The sequence below is a fragment of the Marmota monax genome, unplaced genomic scaffold (assembly GCF_021218885.2).
Source record: "Marmota monax isolate L192 unplaced genomic scaffold, Marmota_monax_Labrador192_F-V1.1 WCK01_AAM20220418_F8-fsc00027, whole genome shotgun sequence".
NCBI classification, from domain to species: Eukaryota; Metazoa; Chordata; class Mammalia; order Rodentia; family Sciuridae; genus Marmota; species Marmota monax.
This window is the reverse complement of record NW_026694617.1, coordinates 10,900,944-10,917,656: the sequence shown is the minus strand read 5'-3', so window position 1 is coordinate 10,917,656 and position 16,713 is coordinate 10,900,944. Positions and strand designations below refer to the sequence as shown.

The following is a 16,713-nucleotide window of genomic DNA, read 5'->3' as shown; positions in this document are numbered from 1 at the left end:
ATCAAAAAAATTGTGCACCATGATCAAGTAGGATTCATCCCTGGGATGCAAGGCTGGTTCAATATACAGAAATCAATAAATGTTATTCACCACATCAATAGACTTAAAGATAAGAACCATATGATCATCTCGATAGATGCAGAAAAAGCATTAGACAAAGTACAGCATCCCTTTATGTTCAAAACTCTAGAAAAACTAGGGATAACAGGAACATACCTCAATATTGTAAAAGCTATCTATGCTAAGCCTCAGGCTAGCATCATTCTGAACGGGGAAAAATTGAAGGCATTCCCTCTAAAATCTGGAACAAGACAGGGATGCCCTCTCTCACCACTTCTGTTCAACATAGTTCTCGAAACACTGGCCAGAGCAATTAGACGAAAGAAATTAAAGGCATAAAAATAGGAAAAGAAGAACTTAAATTATCACTATTTGCAGAAGACATGATTCTATACCTAGCAGACCCAAAAGGGTCTACAAAGAAACCATTAGAGCTAATAAATGAATTCAGCAAAGTGGCAGGATATAAAATCAACACGCATAAATCAAAGGCATTCCTGTATATCAGCGACAAATCCTCTGAAATGGAAATGAGGACAACCACTCCATTCACAATATCTTCAAAAAAAAATAAAATATTTGGGAATCAACCTAACAAAAGAGGTGAAAGCCTTATACAATGAAAACTACAGAACCCTAAAGAGAGAAATAGAAGATCTTAGAAGATGGAAAAATATACCCTGTTCATGGATAGGCAGAACTAATATCATCAAAATGGAGATATTACCAAAAGTTCTCTATAGGTTTAATGGAATGCCAATCAAAATCCCAACAGCATTTCTTGTAGAAATAGATAAAGCAATCATGAAATTCATATGGAAAAAAAAAAGACCCAGAATAGCAAAAATAACTCTAAGTAGGAAGTGTGAATCAGGTGGTACAGCGATACCAGACTTCAAACTATACTACAGAGCAATAGTAACAAAAACAGCATGGTACTGGTACCAAAACAGGCGGGTGGACCAATGGTACAGAATAGAGGACACAGAAACCAATCCACAATATTATAACTATCTTATATTTGATAAAGGGGCTAAAAGCGTGCAATGAAGGAAGGATAGCATCTTCAACAAATGGTGCTTTGAAAACTGGAAATCCATATGCAATAAAATGAAACTGAATCCCTTTCTCTCGCCATGCACAAAAGTTAACTCAAAATGGATCAAGGAACTTGATATCAAATCAGATACATGGCGTCTGATAGAAGAAAAAGTTGGCTATGATCTACATACTGTGGGGTCGGGCTCCAAATTCGTTAATAGGACACCCATAGCACAAGAGTTAATAACTAGAATCAACAAATGGGACTTATTCAAACTAAAAAGTTTTTTCTCAGCAAAAGAAACAATAAGAGAGGTAAATAGGGAGCCTACATCCTGGGAACAAATCTTTACTCCTCACACTTCAGATAGAGCCCTAATATCCAGAGTATACAAAGAACTCAAAAAATTAAACAATAAGAAAACAAATAACCCAATCAACAAATGGGCCAAGGACCTGAACAGACACTTCTCAGACGAGGACATACAATCAATCAACAAGTACATGAAAAAATGCTCACCATCACTAGCAGTCAGAGAAATGCAAATCAAAACCACCCTAAGATACCATCTCACTCCAGTAAGATTGGCAGCCATTATGAAGTCAAACAACAACAAGTGCTGGCGAGGATGTGGGGAAAAGGGTACTCTTGTACATTGCTGGTTGGACTGCAAATTGGTGCAGCCAATATGGAAAGCAGTATGGAGATTTCTTGGAAAGCTGGGAATGGAACCACCATTTGACCCAGCTATTCCCCTTATCAGTCTATTCCCTAAAGACCTAAAAAGAGCATACTACAGGGACACTGCTACATCGATGTTCATAGCAGCACAATTCACAATAGCAAGACTGTGGAACCAACCTAGATGCCCTTCAATAGATGAATGGATAAAAAAAAATGTGGCATTTATACACAATGGGTATTACTCTGCATTAAAAAATGACAAAATCATAGAATTTGCAGGGAAATGGATGGCATTAGAGCAGATTATGCTAAGTGAAGCTAGCCAATCCCTAAAAAACAAATGCCAAATGTCTTCTTTGATATAAGGAGAGTAACTAAGAACAGAGTAGGGAGGAAGAGCATGAGAAGAAGATTAACATTAAACAGGGATGAGAGGTGGGAGGGAAAGGGAGAGAGAAGGGAAATTGCATGGAAATGAAGAAAACCCTCAGGGTTATACAAAATTACATACAAGAGGAAGTGAGGGGAAAGGGAAAAAAATAACAAGGGGGAGAAATGAATTACAGTAGATGGGGTAGAGAGAGAAGAGGGGAGGGGAGGGGAGGGGGGATAGTAGAGGATAGGAAAGGCAGCAGAATACAACAGACACTAGTATGGCAATATGTAAATCAGTGGATGTGTAACCGATGTGATTCTGCAATGTGTATACGGGGTAAAAATGGGAGTTCATAACCCACTTGAATCAAATGTGAAATATGATATATGAAGAACTATGTAATGTTTTGAACCACCAACAATAAAAAAAAATAAATGTCCGTCACCTATTTATTGATCACAAAAGAGCAGTTGCATCGTACCTACATAGTAGCTGCTCAATAAATTGCTTGGATCAATTGGATCCAATTGGATCAGGATAAGCGCTGTAATAGTTTCCTAGCATATTTCCATAAATTGAATGGCTTAAAATAACAGAAATTTATTCTGTTACTGTTCAGGTAGCCAGATGTCTGAAATCAAGGTGTGTGCAGGGTTGGCCCCTTCCTGGAGGTTTGGCATGTGGTCATATCATTCCCTCTCTGCCTCTGTCTTCATGCCATCCTCAGTATTCTCTCGTCTCCTCCTTCAGATACCAGCCATTGGATTTAGGGCCCATCCTAAAACCAGGTTGATTTCATATTGAGATGCTTAACTTATTACATCTGCTGGTATCCAAAATAAACTGATATTCAGAGCTCTGTGTGGCCATGAACTTGGGAGCTTCATCCTTTTATCTGTTGCTTTGCATCCGTAGTTCAACTTCTCCCCCATTCTGTCCCCTTCCAACACCCTCCTGGCCACTCTGCTGCCTGAGGAGCCTGGTGACCATTGTTATTCTTTATCTGTGCGTATTTGATATTTGATATTTTTTAAAAAAGGATTTCACATATAAGTGAGATCATACAGTGTTTTTCTTTTTTGTCTGACTCATTCACCTAGCATAATGTCTGCCAGGTTCATACTCCTATTTATTTATTTATTATTATTTTTTGTGTTCTCAGGATTGAACTGAGGGCCTTGTGCATAGTAGGTGAGCACCTTACCACTTGAGCTACACGCACAGCCTCTATTTATTTATTTATTTTTTAAAGAAAAGATAACCATTTTATTTCTTACTTGTTGTAACATCTATTGGTTTTATGTCTCCCAATATTTACTTCCTAGCATGTTAGTTTTGTTTATATGTGTATTTTTATTGTCTCCCCCAAAAGATTATAAGCTCCCAGAGGGCAGGGTGGCAGTCATACTCTGATGTGCTCATTGTCCAAAGTTAAACAAGATGTCAGTGATAATGTCCTAAGAGACCTAAAAGCCCTGGCTCCCCAACAAGCCTGTAGGCACAGCAGAAATTCTTGTGTGAACTAGTCATGCCATCCCCTGCTCTGGAAGATTTCTTGATCTGTTTTTCTTCAATTAGTTCTATGTGGTAGTAACATTTTTGGAGGTGGAGTCCAGGAGTTAGAATTTCTGGAGAGCTTTCAGTATAGTCTTTTGCTAAACATGCAGAGTTAGGAATAAAGGATCTTAATAGATTTAAGTATTGACTAAAACCCTCAATGTGTTTGAATGAGAGCTAAGTCCATGGAACCCCTGACCATGGAAGATGTTGCAGTGTTTGTCTTGAGGACTGCCCTGAGCAAGCTATGGTAACCTTCAGCAACCCAAATATACTCTCTAGGGCTGGAGATGAGACGCTGTCATTCAAATATGACAGGGAGGCCTTGGTGACATCCTCTGCCTGCCTGTCACCTGCTGTCCTTCCAGACCCAGTGTGATAACACCTTTCTCTGGGATCTTCCTAACTCCTTGCTCTTGAGCCACCCCTTTCTCGTTTATGCCAATTTCTGCTCCTTTGTGCTCCCATAACTGTGTCCACCTCTGTCATAGCACCAATAATATTCTATGGTAGCTTGGTCATCAGTGGTCACTTATATCAATAATCACTATTTGTTTGCCAGGCATCATTTTTTCTGTCTTATCTGACCCTCTGCTGGTCCACAGTTTCTTCATGGATAGGAATTAAGTTTTTCATCTCTGACGCTTCAGCCCCTGCAATGTGCCAGCAGTTTTGCTCAGTGTTTATTGAAGACAGTCTATAAAGTAGCTTCATTTCTGGAGGTCTCCATAAAACTATTCCTGGGGCTGGGGATGTGATTCAGTGGGAGAACTCTTGTCCAGCATGCATGAAGCCCTGGGTTCAGTCCCAGCACTGCAAAAATAAAAACAAAACAAAACCTATATTTCTGATATTAAGAAATCTTTAGTACCTGTCAGATCATTGAAGTAAACTTGCATGTTCCTTTTTTTGTTTTGTTTTTCCTCTTTGAATAGCTAGAATATTACAACCTTGCAGAAATATGAAAATTACCAGTTGACCGCACTTTTAATGATGAGATCTCTGATGGCTACCAGGAACTATTATTTATATTAAAAACTTTGTTGCTTCCCAACATTACTTTCCTCTCTCTTTATCCTTGAGCTGTTATTGGAACAGCTACTGAGTTCCCTGTTTCAGGCCTCACATTCCCCCCCTGATTTGCACACAGAACAAGACTGTTTTTTTTTTTGTTGTTGTTGTTGTTTGTTTGACCTAATATGTCAATCAAAAATATTATTCTGTCATTTGCTCTCCTTTTGCAGAATGAAATGCTGGAATGTAGGAAAATGGTGTGAGGGTGTGAGAATAAAGGGTATACACTCAGTAATATATTGTGATGATATAATAAATATAATTAAATATAATTTCCTGCTTTCTATGCCTATGGTCCAGATGAACAGACACAGAATAACGTATTAATTGCCACAGTGGAGGTAGTACAAAGACTATGGAATTCAGGGAAGGGAATGCCCACTCACTTGGGGTTTCAGAGTTGGATCCAAGGGAAGAGCAGGAATTCCACAGGTGAAGAGAGGTGGTTAACATGTTGCAGACTCAGGAGCTACAGGTGCAGAAGAGCCCAGATGTTTAGGGATGGTTAGAGATGGAGAGTCAGGCTGCAGGGACACATTGTGATGAGTTTTATATAATATACCAAGGACTTCAGATGTAACCTGAAGGACATATGCAGAACTTTAATGTGAGTGGTGGTATTATCATATCCACATTTTAGAAACTTCGATTCTCAACCTTTCTTCCTTTGCCCTATATGCTTTAGGGTAGTAGTTCTTAATCAGTAGAATGGATTATGTGCTTTGGAGAATATTCCCATAAGTTACTTCTTCCATGATAAGAAAGAGCAAAACTGACTGTTCTATTAAATGACAGTCTGCTGAACTGAATCTATCTATATATTGTACATGGAAATTTGCCCTTATGCTGTCCGAAAGTACCACTCACATAGTCATGGAAACAGAAATAAAGGCCCAAGTTTTGCAAGGTATTTTATATAAACGAGTAGAATTTTTATGACACTACTGATTGGTTTGAGCTTGGAGGTTATTGTATTCATATCAGCAATACAAATGACTATTTTCAGTCTGTTTTCTAAATCAATTACAAAGATAGATCCTCTTTTCAAAAAATCTTGAAAGTTGTTTTCTTATAAGAGAAAAATTTCTTATGCTGATTACTAATTCTTGTTTCAGGGATATTCCAAAGCTCTGAATGGATTTGTAAAACTGGGTCTGATCAACAGAGAAGAATATCCTGCTCTTCGACCTGAGGCCAACCCTCTCACCTGGGTAAGTCACTTGGGAATTGTGTGCTGTCTGCTGCTCTTCAGAAAAGCCTTCTGAAATGATCAGATGTGCAGTTGACAGCTGAAGTAGGAAGAAAAATCCTTGCCCTAAAGGTCTCCTTCTGTTCACCACTACTGAAGGATGGAGAAGGCCAGGGATTGACACACCAAGCCTATTTTCCATGTTAGCTTGTACCATTGGATCACTCCTCCGAGCTCTGAAAATAGACCGACTTGTTCTCTGCTTTGGGCTCTGAGATCCTCCAACTGTATAATGGTAGCAGGAGTCACTTGGGCCCTTGAATATGATAATCCAGAAGAGATGCTGTTGTATCACAGAGTTTTAGACTCCTAACCCCTAATCCCGCCAATCCTCTCACTTGGCCATTCATAACCATGACTAATTTGAGTTTTAGTTACTCAGTTTATGTCCATATCTTTGATCTTAGAGTTGGAAGGGACTTTGGAGGTGTGGAACTGAATGTAAAGTGTTAGCTTGTTACCAGCTGATCATTCAATTTACACGAATGTGCCCATATTTCAGCAGAGATGCCAACAGAAATGTACCACAGGGGAAGAGGACCAATGTTTTCAATGTAGTAATTTTGTGCGTCTGTAAACCTTTCAATTAAAGTTTTACCTATCATAAATTTACCTGTTGGATAGTAATGAGTAAATATCTTTAGAGAGAACCTGTGTTTGAGGCAGCTAGGTTGCAGAGGGTGGTGCAGGCATTCTTAGGGTGGATCCAGTATGTTGATCACTGTAGTCTAGAACAGCGGTTTACACACTTTTTTTGGTAAAGGATTAGACTGTAAAAATTTTTGACTTTATGGGCTAGATGATAGTCTCTGTGGAACCATTCAGTTCTGCCATGGGCAACACATAAATCAATGGGCATGACTGTGTTCTAATAAAATTCTTATTTATGAAACATGTGATGAGCCCCATTTGGCTTGTGAACCAACTTTTTGACCCCCGATTTGAAACATGACTTTCCCTTTGGGAGCCTGGTAAAAGTTTTGTTTAGAAAGTAGAAAAAGCTGTGGCCACTGAGATTTTTTTTTTTTATACCTGCTAGTTCTTTCTCATCTCTTGAACCTACAGAAGCACTCTGGTTGCTATTGGCAACCACAGAGCCAAGTCCCTTCCGCTTTATCCTGGCCAAAATTGACTGCTGGAGGTTGGGGAAGAGTGGGCGAAAAATGTGATGGAGAGGATATATGAAAGCTGGAAATATGCTGGCATTTCCTTTACTTAGTATTGAGTGTTTACCACTGAAATATCATTCTGGAATACCATGCATAGATGTGTAGGGGTGCAGATGCATGCACATTGCTGTTTCTAACTTAAAAATTTGAAGTACCTTTGAGTTCAATGTCTTAATAGGATAATTTCTCAGCTCATTTTATCAGGAACTTATATTTTTATCTTTTTTCCTCATTTAAAATTTTTTTTCTAATTATGCATGACAATAGAATGCACTTTGACACATCATATATTAATGGAGTAAAACTTCTCATTCTTCTGGTTGTGCATGATGTAGAATCACACTGGTTGTGTAGTCATGTATACATGTAGGATGATATTGTCAGATTCATTATCTTTATTTTTCTAATCAGAAACAACTCCTCTGTGACCTAGTTGGGATTTCACGCTCCTCCACGTGTGATATGCTTAAGGAAGCTGTCCTCAAGAAACTGGGAGGGGACAAAAGTCAGCTGGAGGCTGCTGAATGGTAGGCACTCCCCATTCAAGTTAGAGCAAAATATATTGGACCAATGATTACTTGGTCCTTTCTAGTCAAAGAAAGGTAAAGATACAACCGAGCATTTTGCATCTGCCTTGGGTTAACTAACTGCTCTAATGTTGGTCCGCTGTGGAGAGATTACTGCATGTTCATATGAGGATAAAAAGTAGGTGAATAGAAGAACTCACTGACACTAAAATTTGGAAAATATTCATTTTGAAAAATTTCTCATTCATTCCTGAATAAAGTGGTACAATTTTGCTTTCCTGTAGGAGATTCTCTGAGTATCCCCCCAATACTTTAAAATGTTTATTCACATAACTGCTGTTCATTATGCAGGTACACTTAAAGTGGAGCAGCTAATCTGTAATCTCACAAAAAGCTTTTTTTACAACGTGGATCTACAATGCATCATTTCTGCTCTGCTGCAAGGAGCAATCTCTGGGGTAGTCTGGGGAGGACTCCAAAAGGTTAAAACATCATCATTTTATAATTTAGGAGAGATCTAGAACTTGGGCAGTTACCTTGCAATTCTGTCCTTTTGAGATAAAATTTGTGACTCTCTATTCTGCTTCCCAAATAAGAACATGTATAGGGCTTGAATTAAAGCAGCCACTTCTTGTACTTTTCAGGTTGGGCTTACTTGGGGATGATCAAGTCCCCCAGGCTGACTCCATTGTGGACGCCCTCTCCAAGCATTTGGCCTTGAAGCTCTCCTATGGTACTCTGTGGGGGTCATAGAGAAGTATCCCTAAGGACAAGTCATACAATAGAATTAGAGGAGTAGATTGGCAGGCTGGAACCAAGCAGTAGAAATAGGGAGATGGGATGTGAGGGAAAGGACACTTGAGCTGTTTTTCCAGAGTGTGAGGATTTTTAGGTAAGAATGAACTTAAATACTGTGGGAAAGGAAACAAAAATAGCTTTACTATAACTTATTAGGAAATGCTTAAGGAGCATTTTTGGAATTGTGTATGTGGCCTCTACAGCACTGTCCTTGTGACTGCACAGCCAGTGATCATGACCTCAACAAAAGAACATGATCAGAGTTTTAATTTCCTTGAGTTTTTTTCCCTTGGTTTTGGGTCTGAAAAACAGAAGGATAATGGTCTAATGACCATATGCAACGGGAAGGAAAGTTTGTGAGAGGACAAGGGGTCAGGCAGGAAATGAGACATAATATTTGAGTTATAATGAGTTATTTGAGTTATAGTGGCATTTTTAAATGTCTGTATTTTTTTTAAGGCCCTGAGGAAAAAGACATGATTGTGATGAGAGACAGCTTTGGAATCAGACATCCTTCTGGACATTTAGAAAATAAAACTATTGATCTTGTGGTTTATGGAGACTTCAATGGCTTTTCAGCAATGGCTAAAACTGTGGGGTTACCCACTGCCATGGCAGCCAAAATGTTGCTTAATGGTAAGTTCTGTTCACTTAAGGGCTGAATCTGTCTTCATATCACCTTCAAGCCATTCAGTGCTGGACATCAGATAATTACTCTTGAGCATAACACTGGCATTGACTGAAAGTGAGCTATCTGAGAAGATCCCTTACTGGGAGGTCACCATGTGGAGAGGGAAGAGTATAGGCTTTGGAGTAAGACCTAATTTCCACCCAGCCCAGTCATAAGATAGTTGTGATGGGTTATCAATTACTCAGCACCTCTGAGTACTTTCCTCATCTTGAAAGTGGGTATTGCTATCCCTAATTCATAAGGCTATTGTCACGTTTGAGTGAAATAACATATCAAGTTCCTGCAACATACAGGGACCCACAAGGGAATGTTAATTTCCTTCCTTTATGAACCATAGTTTATTAACTTTGTATTTCAGCATGTTGTCTGTACCTAGTATTTAAGATTATGGATGCTTCTTGATTTACCACAGGCTTTCATCCTGATGCACTCATTGTATGTTGAAAATGTCTTAAGTTGAAAATGCGTCGACTACACCTAACCTAATGAACATCAACTTAGCAACTCAGTTTACTGTAGAGTATCAGGTATTCACTCTGGAGATCTCATGGCTGACAGGGAGCTGTAGCTGGCTGCTGCTGCCCAGCATTGCATGAGAGTATCATATGGCATATCACTAGCCTGAGAAAAGATAAAGATCCTAAGTATTATTTATATCACATGTGTCTATTCCATATAAATGCATTGATTTATATTGAACACACCATGATAACGTTGAAAATCCCAATATGTCAAACCACCTGAAATCTGGAACCCTCTATAAATGAATTCAAATTTTAACTCTCCACTTTCCCCTTATGATCACATATACATTCAATAAGCATTACCTCTGAATATGATACTCCATTTGGCCTGTATGAAAGAAGGAAGGGAGTGAAAAACATCAATATGTGTAAATGTGAAATAATGAGCAAACATATCTACAAATCATATCAGATAATGTCAAATTAAACTACTCACTTGGTCTTTGAGGAACCACAGTGAAGAAGCCATAAAGGCTAGGGTCATCATGGAAGTTATGAAAAGTGCCCAGACTTACTGTTTCAGCCATCCTAACAGGTACTAGTGGTCAAATAATCAGATTGGTTTCTGTTCATTCTGGCAGGAATTAATGCAGTTAATGACACTGAGTTCAGCTATGTTTTCAATCCAAAATTCGTCCCTTTTTCTTACAGTGACTTGACAAAGTAATAGTCTAGCAGGGAACATATAAGCAGCTGTTTTAATGTCAGGCTTCTGACCATCTATTATGCTGAGATTATTGCTGGGGTGATACCTTCCCTTTTGCTGGGGAAATTAACTTTTAGCACCATCCTTGAAATGATAATCACACTTTTATTTTCTTCCAGGTGAAATTGAAGCCAAAGGCCTGATGGGGCCCTTCTCAAAGGAGATCTATGGGCCCATTTTGGAGCGGATTAAAGCAGAAGGCATTATATATACTACACAGAGCACAATCAAGCTATAATTGGGAATTTTATTATTTTTATCTTCCCAAACAACACAACTCTCAACGTTTGTGTGATAAATATGATTGTTAATATGCTATTTTATAAAGTATAAAGCATGATATATTTTGATTAAGTTAATACAATGGCTTTTGAAATGCAAATCTCTATTTTAAAATGAAATTTTTTAGAATAGGAGAATGTTTGTCATTACCAGAGAAATTTAGTAATTCTATCATGTACTTTTTCATATATATATATATATATATATATATATATATATATATATATGTAAAAGTGATAATCATCATATGTTAATTTGTTATGCTTCTTTTTTCTTATAAGAACATATTTTCCTATAATCAGCAAATGAAGTTTTACTGTTTTAATCAGAAAAATTTCTCATATACTTATATTTTTATATTTTAAAGTGATTGTTAGATATCTTTACTTATCTACAAACCTTTTCAAAAATGTTATTTTGTGCCTTTTTTTGTAAAGTTATCATTTATTCAGTGAATGCTATTTTTAATTGCTTTCTCTGGAGCGTTTGGAAAAGGAAATAGATGAGATTTAATCACAATCCACATTGATACCTTCATAAGGCACAGAAAAATTATTTAACAAAATCCAGTACCCTTTAATAATAAACACACACACACATACTAGTAATAGTAGAGCACTACCTGATAAAATACATTTATGAAAACGGTTTGTATCATGCTTAATGGTGAAAGACTGAATGATTTCCCCCTAAAATCAGAAATCAGACAAGGATGTTTACTCTTGCCACTACTATTCAACCTATACTGGAGGGTCGAGCCAGGGCAATTTAGACAAGACAATAAATAAAAGACATCTACATGGTAAAAGAAGAAGGAAGCTCTATTTGCAGATGATATAATCTCAGGCATAGAAATCTAAAAGTAATTCAGAGAAAATCCAAAGACTGACTTACAACAAAACAAAACATTAGCATTAATAAATGAATTCAGCAGAGCCGCAGGATACAAGAATAAAATGCACAAATTGATGGTTTCTATAAAGTATCAATGAATGAACTAAAAATGATGATAAGGAAATCATTTTCAACAGCATCAAAAAGAATAAAGTAGCAATAGAGTTGAGGGTCCAGAAATGATGCCTACATTTTGATTTTTGAAAAAGGTGCTAAGATTATTTAGTAGGGAAAAGATATTTTTTCATCAAATGGTGATTAGAAACATGGATTTCTACTTGCAAATGATGAAGTTAGATCTCTTCCTCCTACCCCCCCCTCCCCACACAAACTGAGTAAACATGGACTTAAGACCTATGTATTAAGAGCTACCTCAATAAAAGTCTTAGAAGAAAACAGGCATAAATCTTCATGATTTTAGTTAGCAATGGCTTCTTAATAACACCAAAACACAAGCAAAGAAAAAAAAAGATAAATTGGGCAGAATGAAAGTTATTTAAAACTCTTTTGCCTCCAAGGACACTATCAAGAAAGCAAAATGACAACACTCAGAACAAGAGAAAAAAATTGTAAATCGCTTATCAGCCAAGGGAGGAACATGTAGCCAGACTATAAAGAACTGTATGACTCAATAACAAAAAGACAAATAAACTAATTTAAAAAATGAACAAAAGAATTGAATTGATGGTTCTTCAAAGAAATATAAAGGATCAATAGCTACATTAAATATGCTTAACATCATGAGTTATCAGAAGATACCACTGGAATCCACAATGAGATACCATGTTGAAGCCACTAGAATAGCTATACCAAAAAAAAAAAAAAAAAAAGAGAACAAGTGTTGGCGTGGACACCAAGACATTGGAGCACTCAGCTCTGCTGGTGGATAACCAAGAGAAGTGAAAACATATGTCCACACAAAATCTTGTAGGCAAATGTGCCCAGCAGCATTATTCATAATGGCCCCAAATTGGAGCAAGTCTAAAGTTCAACAAAGTAAACAAATAAACAAAATGTGGTATGTCTATACAATGGAAAAAATACCCAGTATTTGAATGAAGTAATCAAGTACTGATACATGATACAGCCTGAATGAACATTGAAAACATGCAAAGTGAAGGAAGGCAGGAACAAGAGCCCATATATGGTGTGGTTTCATTTATATGAAATGATCAGAATATGCAAATCTATATATAGCGAAAGTAGAGTAGTGCTTACCTATTGCTGGGGGATTGGGAGAAAAATGGAGGGGATGCTAACAAGTATAGGGTTTTCTTTTGGGGTAATGAAAATGCTGGAGAGTTGATTGTGGTAATGGTGGTACAACTCTGAATTTACTAAGACCCACTGAACTGTACACTTGTGTGAGCTGTATGATATGTAAATTATATCTTAAATTGTTATAAGACTACATATCAAATAAATTTATTTGCTCCTTGTGGGAAATTCTCTTGCCTTTAGAGATATAAATCAATCACCTGTTTCACTGTTATAGACTGTGCTTACATCCCCATATATAGAACAAACTGATTCAGCCTTTAGAGTAAGCAGGTTCTATACAGGGAGGGGACATATGACAACCAAATGTCTCCTGAGCTATGTGAGGATCAAAATTGATTAAGGTCTGGTACCATCTGTCTTAAATAATATGTGAAGATCTCTGTTCCATTAGTAAGACCTTTTATTAAGGATTTTTAAAAACAACAATACCATGATCGACACAATGATTTAGAAAATTAAACTTCTGTCACATTTTTTTATTGGTTGTTCAAAATATTACAAAGCTCATGACATATCATCTTTCATACATTTGATTCAAGTGGGTTATGAACTCCCATTTTTACCCCACATACAAATTGCAGAATCACATCGGTTACACATTCACATTTTTACATAATGCCATATTAGTGACTGTTTTATTCTGCTACCTTTCCTATCCCCCCTCCCCTCCCTTCCCATCTTCCCTCTCTACCTCATCTGCTGTTGTTCAATTCTCTCCCTTGTTTCCCCACCCCCGCTTTCCCCTCACAACCTCTTATATGTAATGTTGTGTAACATTGAGGGTCTCCTTCCATTTCCATACAATTTCCCTTCTCTCTCTCTTTCCCTCCCCCCTCTTGTCCCTGTTTAATGGTGATCTTCTTCTCATGCTCTTCCTCCCTATTCTGTTCTTAGTTGCTCTCCTTATATCAAAGAAGACATTTGGCATTTGTTTTTTAAGGATTGGCTAGCTTCACTTAGCATAATCTGCTCTAATGCCATCCATTTACCTGCAAATTCCATGATTTTGTCATTTTTTAGTGCTGCGTAATACTCCATTGCGTATAAATGCCACATTTTTTTTTATCCATTCATCTATTGAAGGGCATCTAGGTTGGTTCCACAGTCTAGCTATTGTGAATTGTGTGCTATGATCATTGATGTGGCAGTATCCCTATAGTACGCTCTTTTAAGGTCCTCAGGGAATAGTCCGAGAAGGGCGATAGCTGGGTCAAATGGTGGTTCCATTCCCAGCTTTCCCAGGAATCTCCATAATGCTTTCCAAATTGGCCGCACCAATTTGCAGTCCCACCAGCAATGGCCCATTTGTTGATTGGGTTATTTGTTATCTTATTGTTTAATTTTTTGAGTTCTTTGTATACTCTGGATATTAGGGCTCTATCTGAAGTGTAAGGAGTAAAAATTTGTTCCCAGGATGTAGGCTCCCTATTTACCTCTCTTATTGTTTCTCTTTCTGAGAAAAAACTTTTTAGTTTGAATAAGTCCCATTTGTTGATTCTAGTTATTAACCCTTGTGCTATGGGTGTCCTATTAAGGAATTTGGAGCCCAACCCCACAATATGTAGATCAGAGCCAACTTTTTCTTCTATCAGGCGCAGAGTCTCTGATTTGATATCAAGCTCTTTGATCCATTTTGAGTTAACTTTTGTGCATGGCGAGAGAAAGGGATTCAGTATCATTTTGTTGCATATGGATTTCCAGTTTTCCCAGCACCATTTGTTGAAGATGCTATCTTTCCTCCATTGCATGCTTTTAGCCCCTTTATCAAATATAAGAAAGTTGTAATTTTGTGGATTGTTCTCTGTGTCCTCTATTCTGTACCATTGGTCCACCTGCCTGTTTTGGTACCAGTACCATGCTGGTTTTGTTACTATTGCTCTATAGTACAGATTGAAATCTGGTATCGCTATACCTCCAGATTCACACTTCCTGCTTAGAATTGCTTTTGCTATTCTGGGTCTTTTGTTTTCCATGTGAATTTCATGATTGCTTTATCTATTTCTACAAGAAATGCTGTTGGGATTTTGATTGGCATCGCATTAAACCTGTAGAGAACTTTGGGTAATATCGCCATTTTGATGATATTAGTTCTGCCTATCCATGAACAGGGTATATTTTTCCATCTTCTAAGATCTTATTCTATCTCTCTCTTTAGGGTTGTGTAGTTTTCATTGTGTAAATCTTTCACCTCTTTTGTTAGGTTGATTCCCAAGTATTTTATTTTTTTTTTTGAGGATATTGTGAATGTAATGGTTTTCCTCATTTCCATTTCAGAAGTTTTGTTGCTGATATACAGAAATGCCTTTGATTTATGCATGTTGATTTTATATCCTGCCACTTTGCTGAATTCATTTATTAGTTCTAGTAGTTTCTTTGTAGACCCTTTTGGATCTTCTAGGTATAGAATCATATCTTCTGCAAATAGTGATAATTTAAGTTCTTCTTTTCCTATTTTGATGCCTTTAATTTCTTTCGTCTGTCTAATTGCTCTGGCTAGTATTTCAAGAACTAAATTGAATAGAAGTGGTGAGAGAGGGCATCCCTGTCTTGTTCCAGATTTTAGAGGGAATGCCTTCAGTTTTTTCTCCATTTAGAATGATGCTAGCCTGAGGCTTAGCATAGATAGCTTTTACAATGTTGAGGTAATTTCCTGTTATCCCTAGTTTTTCTAGTGTTTTGAACATAAAGGGATGCTGTACTTTGTCGAGTGCTTTTTCTGCATCTATTGAGATGATCATATGGTTCTTATCTTTAAGTCTATTGATGTGGTGAATAACATTTATTGATTTCCGTATATTGAACCGTCCTTGCATCCCAGGGATGAATCCTACTTGATCATGGTGCACAATTTTTTTGATATGCTTTTGTATTCGATTCGCCAGGATTTTATTGAGAATTTTTGCATCTAGATTCATTAGAGATATTGGTCTGTAGTTTTCCTTCTTTGAAGTGTCTTTGTCTGGTTTTGGGATCAGGGTGATGTTGGCCTCATAGAATGAATTTGGAAGAGCTCCTTCTTTTTCTATTTCTTGAAATAGCTTGAAAAGTATTGGTATTAATTCTTCTCTAAAGGTTTTGTAGAACTCCGCTGTATACCCATCCGGTCCAGGGCTTTCTTGGTTGGTAGTCTTTTGATGGCTTCTTCTATTTCTTCCTTTGTTATTGGTCTGTTTAAATTGTGTGTGTCTTCCTGACTCAATCTGGGCAGATCATATGACTTAAGAAATTTATCGATATCTTCACTATCTTCTATTTTATTGGAATATAAGTTTTCACTTCTCTGGCCCCTCCCCCCTTCCTCCTGCCAGCCAGCCAGCCAGGTCCTGTTCACCGGAGGCGGTTCCCCAAAGATCTGGTTACACTTGTAGCCCCACCACATGTCCTATTTCCCGAACAACTGAGCACTCTCTCTGTCATTCATCTAAGCCCCAGTGCTGTGGTGCGGTGATCTGGGGACCAACAGTTTAATTTTTCCGGACCCCTTTGGTGGACATGCCCCCGGAAACTGGCGGCTAAGACCTTGGGTGTTGCCGCTGGTGGTAAGGGGAGTTGGGGATCAGGAATCCCCTCTGCTTCCCTACAGACATGACCCCGACGAGATTCCCAAGGTTTCCTGGCTGCTTGTATCTGGCGTGGGTGGGAGTCACACACCTGCTAAATTGGATTCCGCTGGGAAGGAATTCTGTTGGCCGACCTCCAGTGAAACTTCTGTCACATTGATTCCAACCTCAATCTGGGACAGTGCCAAGTTTGATTGAGAACTGGGGAACTAACTTTTGGGATGGAGTGGGGGAATCTG

General features: G+C 37.9%; 1 protein-coding gene across 2 annotated transcripts in view; it reads left to right on the top strand.

Moving 5' to 3' along the window:
* The window catches only part of Aass (aminoadipate-semialdehyde synthase), a 63,807-nt gene extending 50,728 nt beyond the window's left edge, over nucleotides 1–13,079 (top strand). For both annotated transcript variants that reach the window (XM_046422391.2, XM_046422392.2), the window contains exons 20-24: nucleotides 5,909–6,004; nucleotides 7,623–7,738; nucleotides 8,383–8,471; nucleotides 8,996–9,172; nucleotides 10,577–13,079. In XM_046422391.2, coding sequence (XP_046278347.1) covers nucleotides 5,909–6,004; nucleotides 7,623–7,738; nucleotides 8,383–8,471; nucleotides 8,996–9,172; nucleotides 10,577–10,695 — 597 coding nt within the window. In that variant the 3' untranslated portion in view covers nucleotides 10,696–13,079. The remainder of the gene's footprint in view (nucleotides 1–5,908; nucleotides 6,005–7,622; nucleotides 7,739–8,382; nucleotides 8,472–8,995; nucleotides 9,173–10,576) is intronic.
* The last annotated feature ends 3,634 nt before the right edge of the window (nucleotides 13,080–16,713 follow it).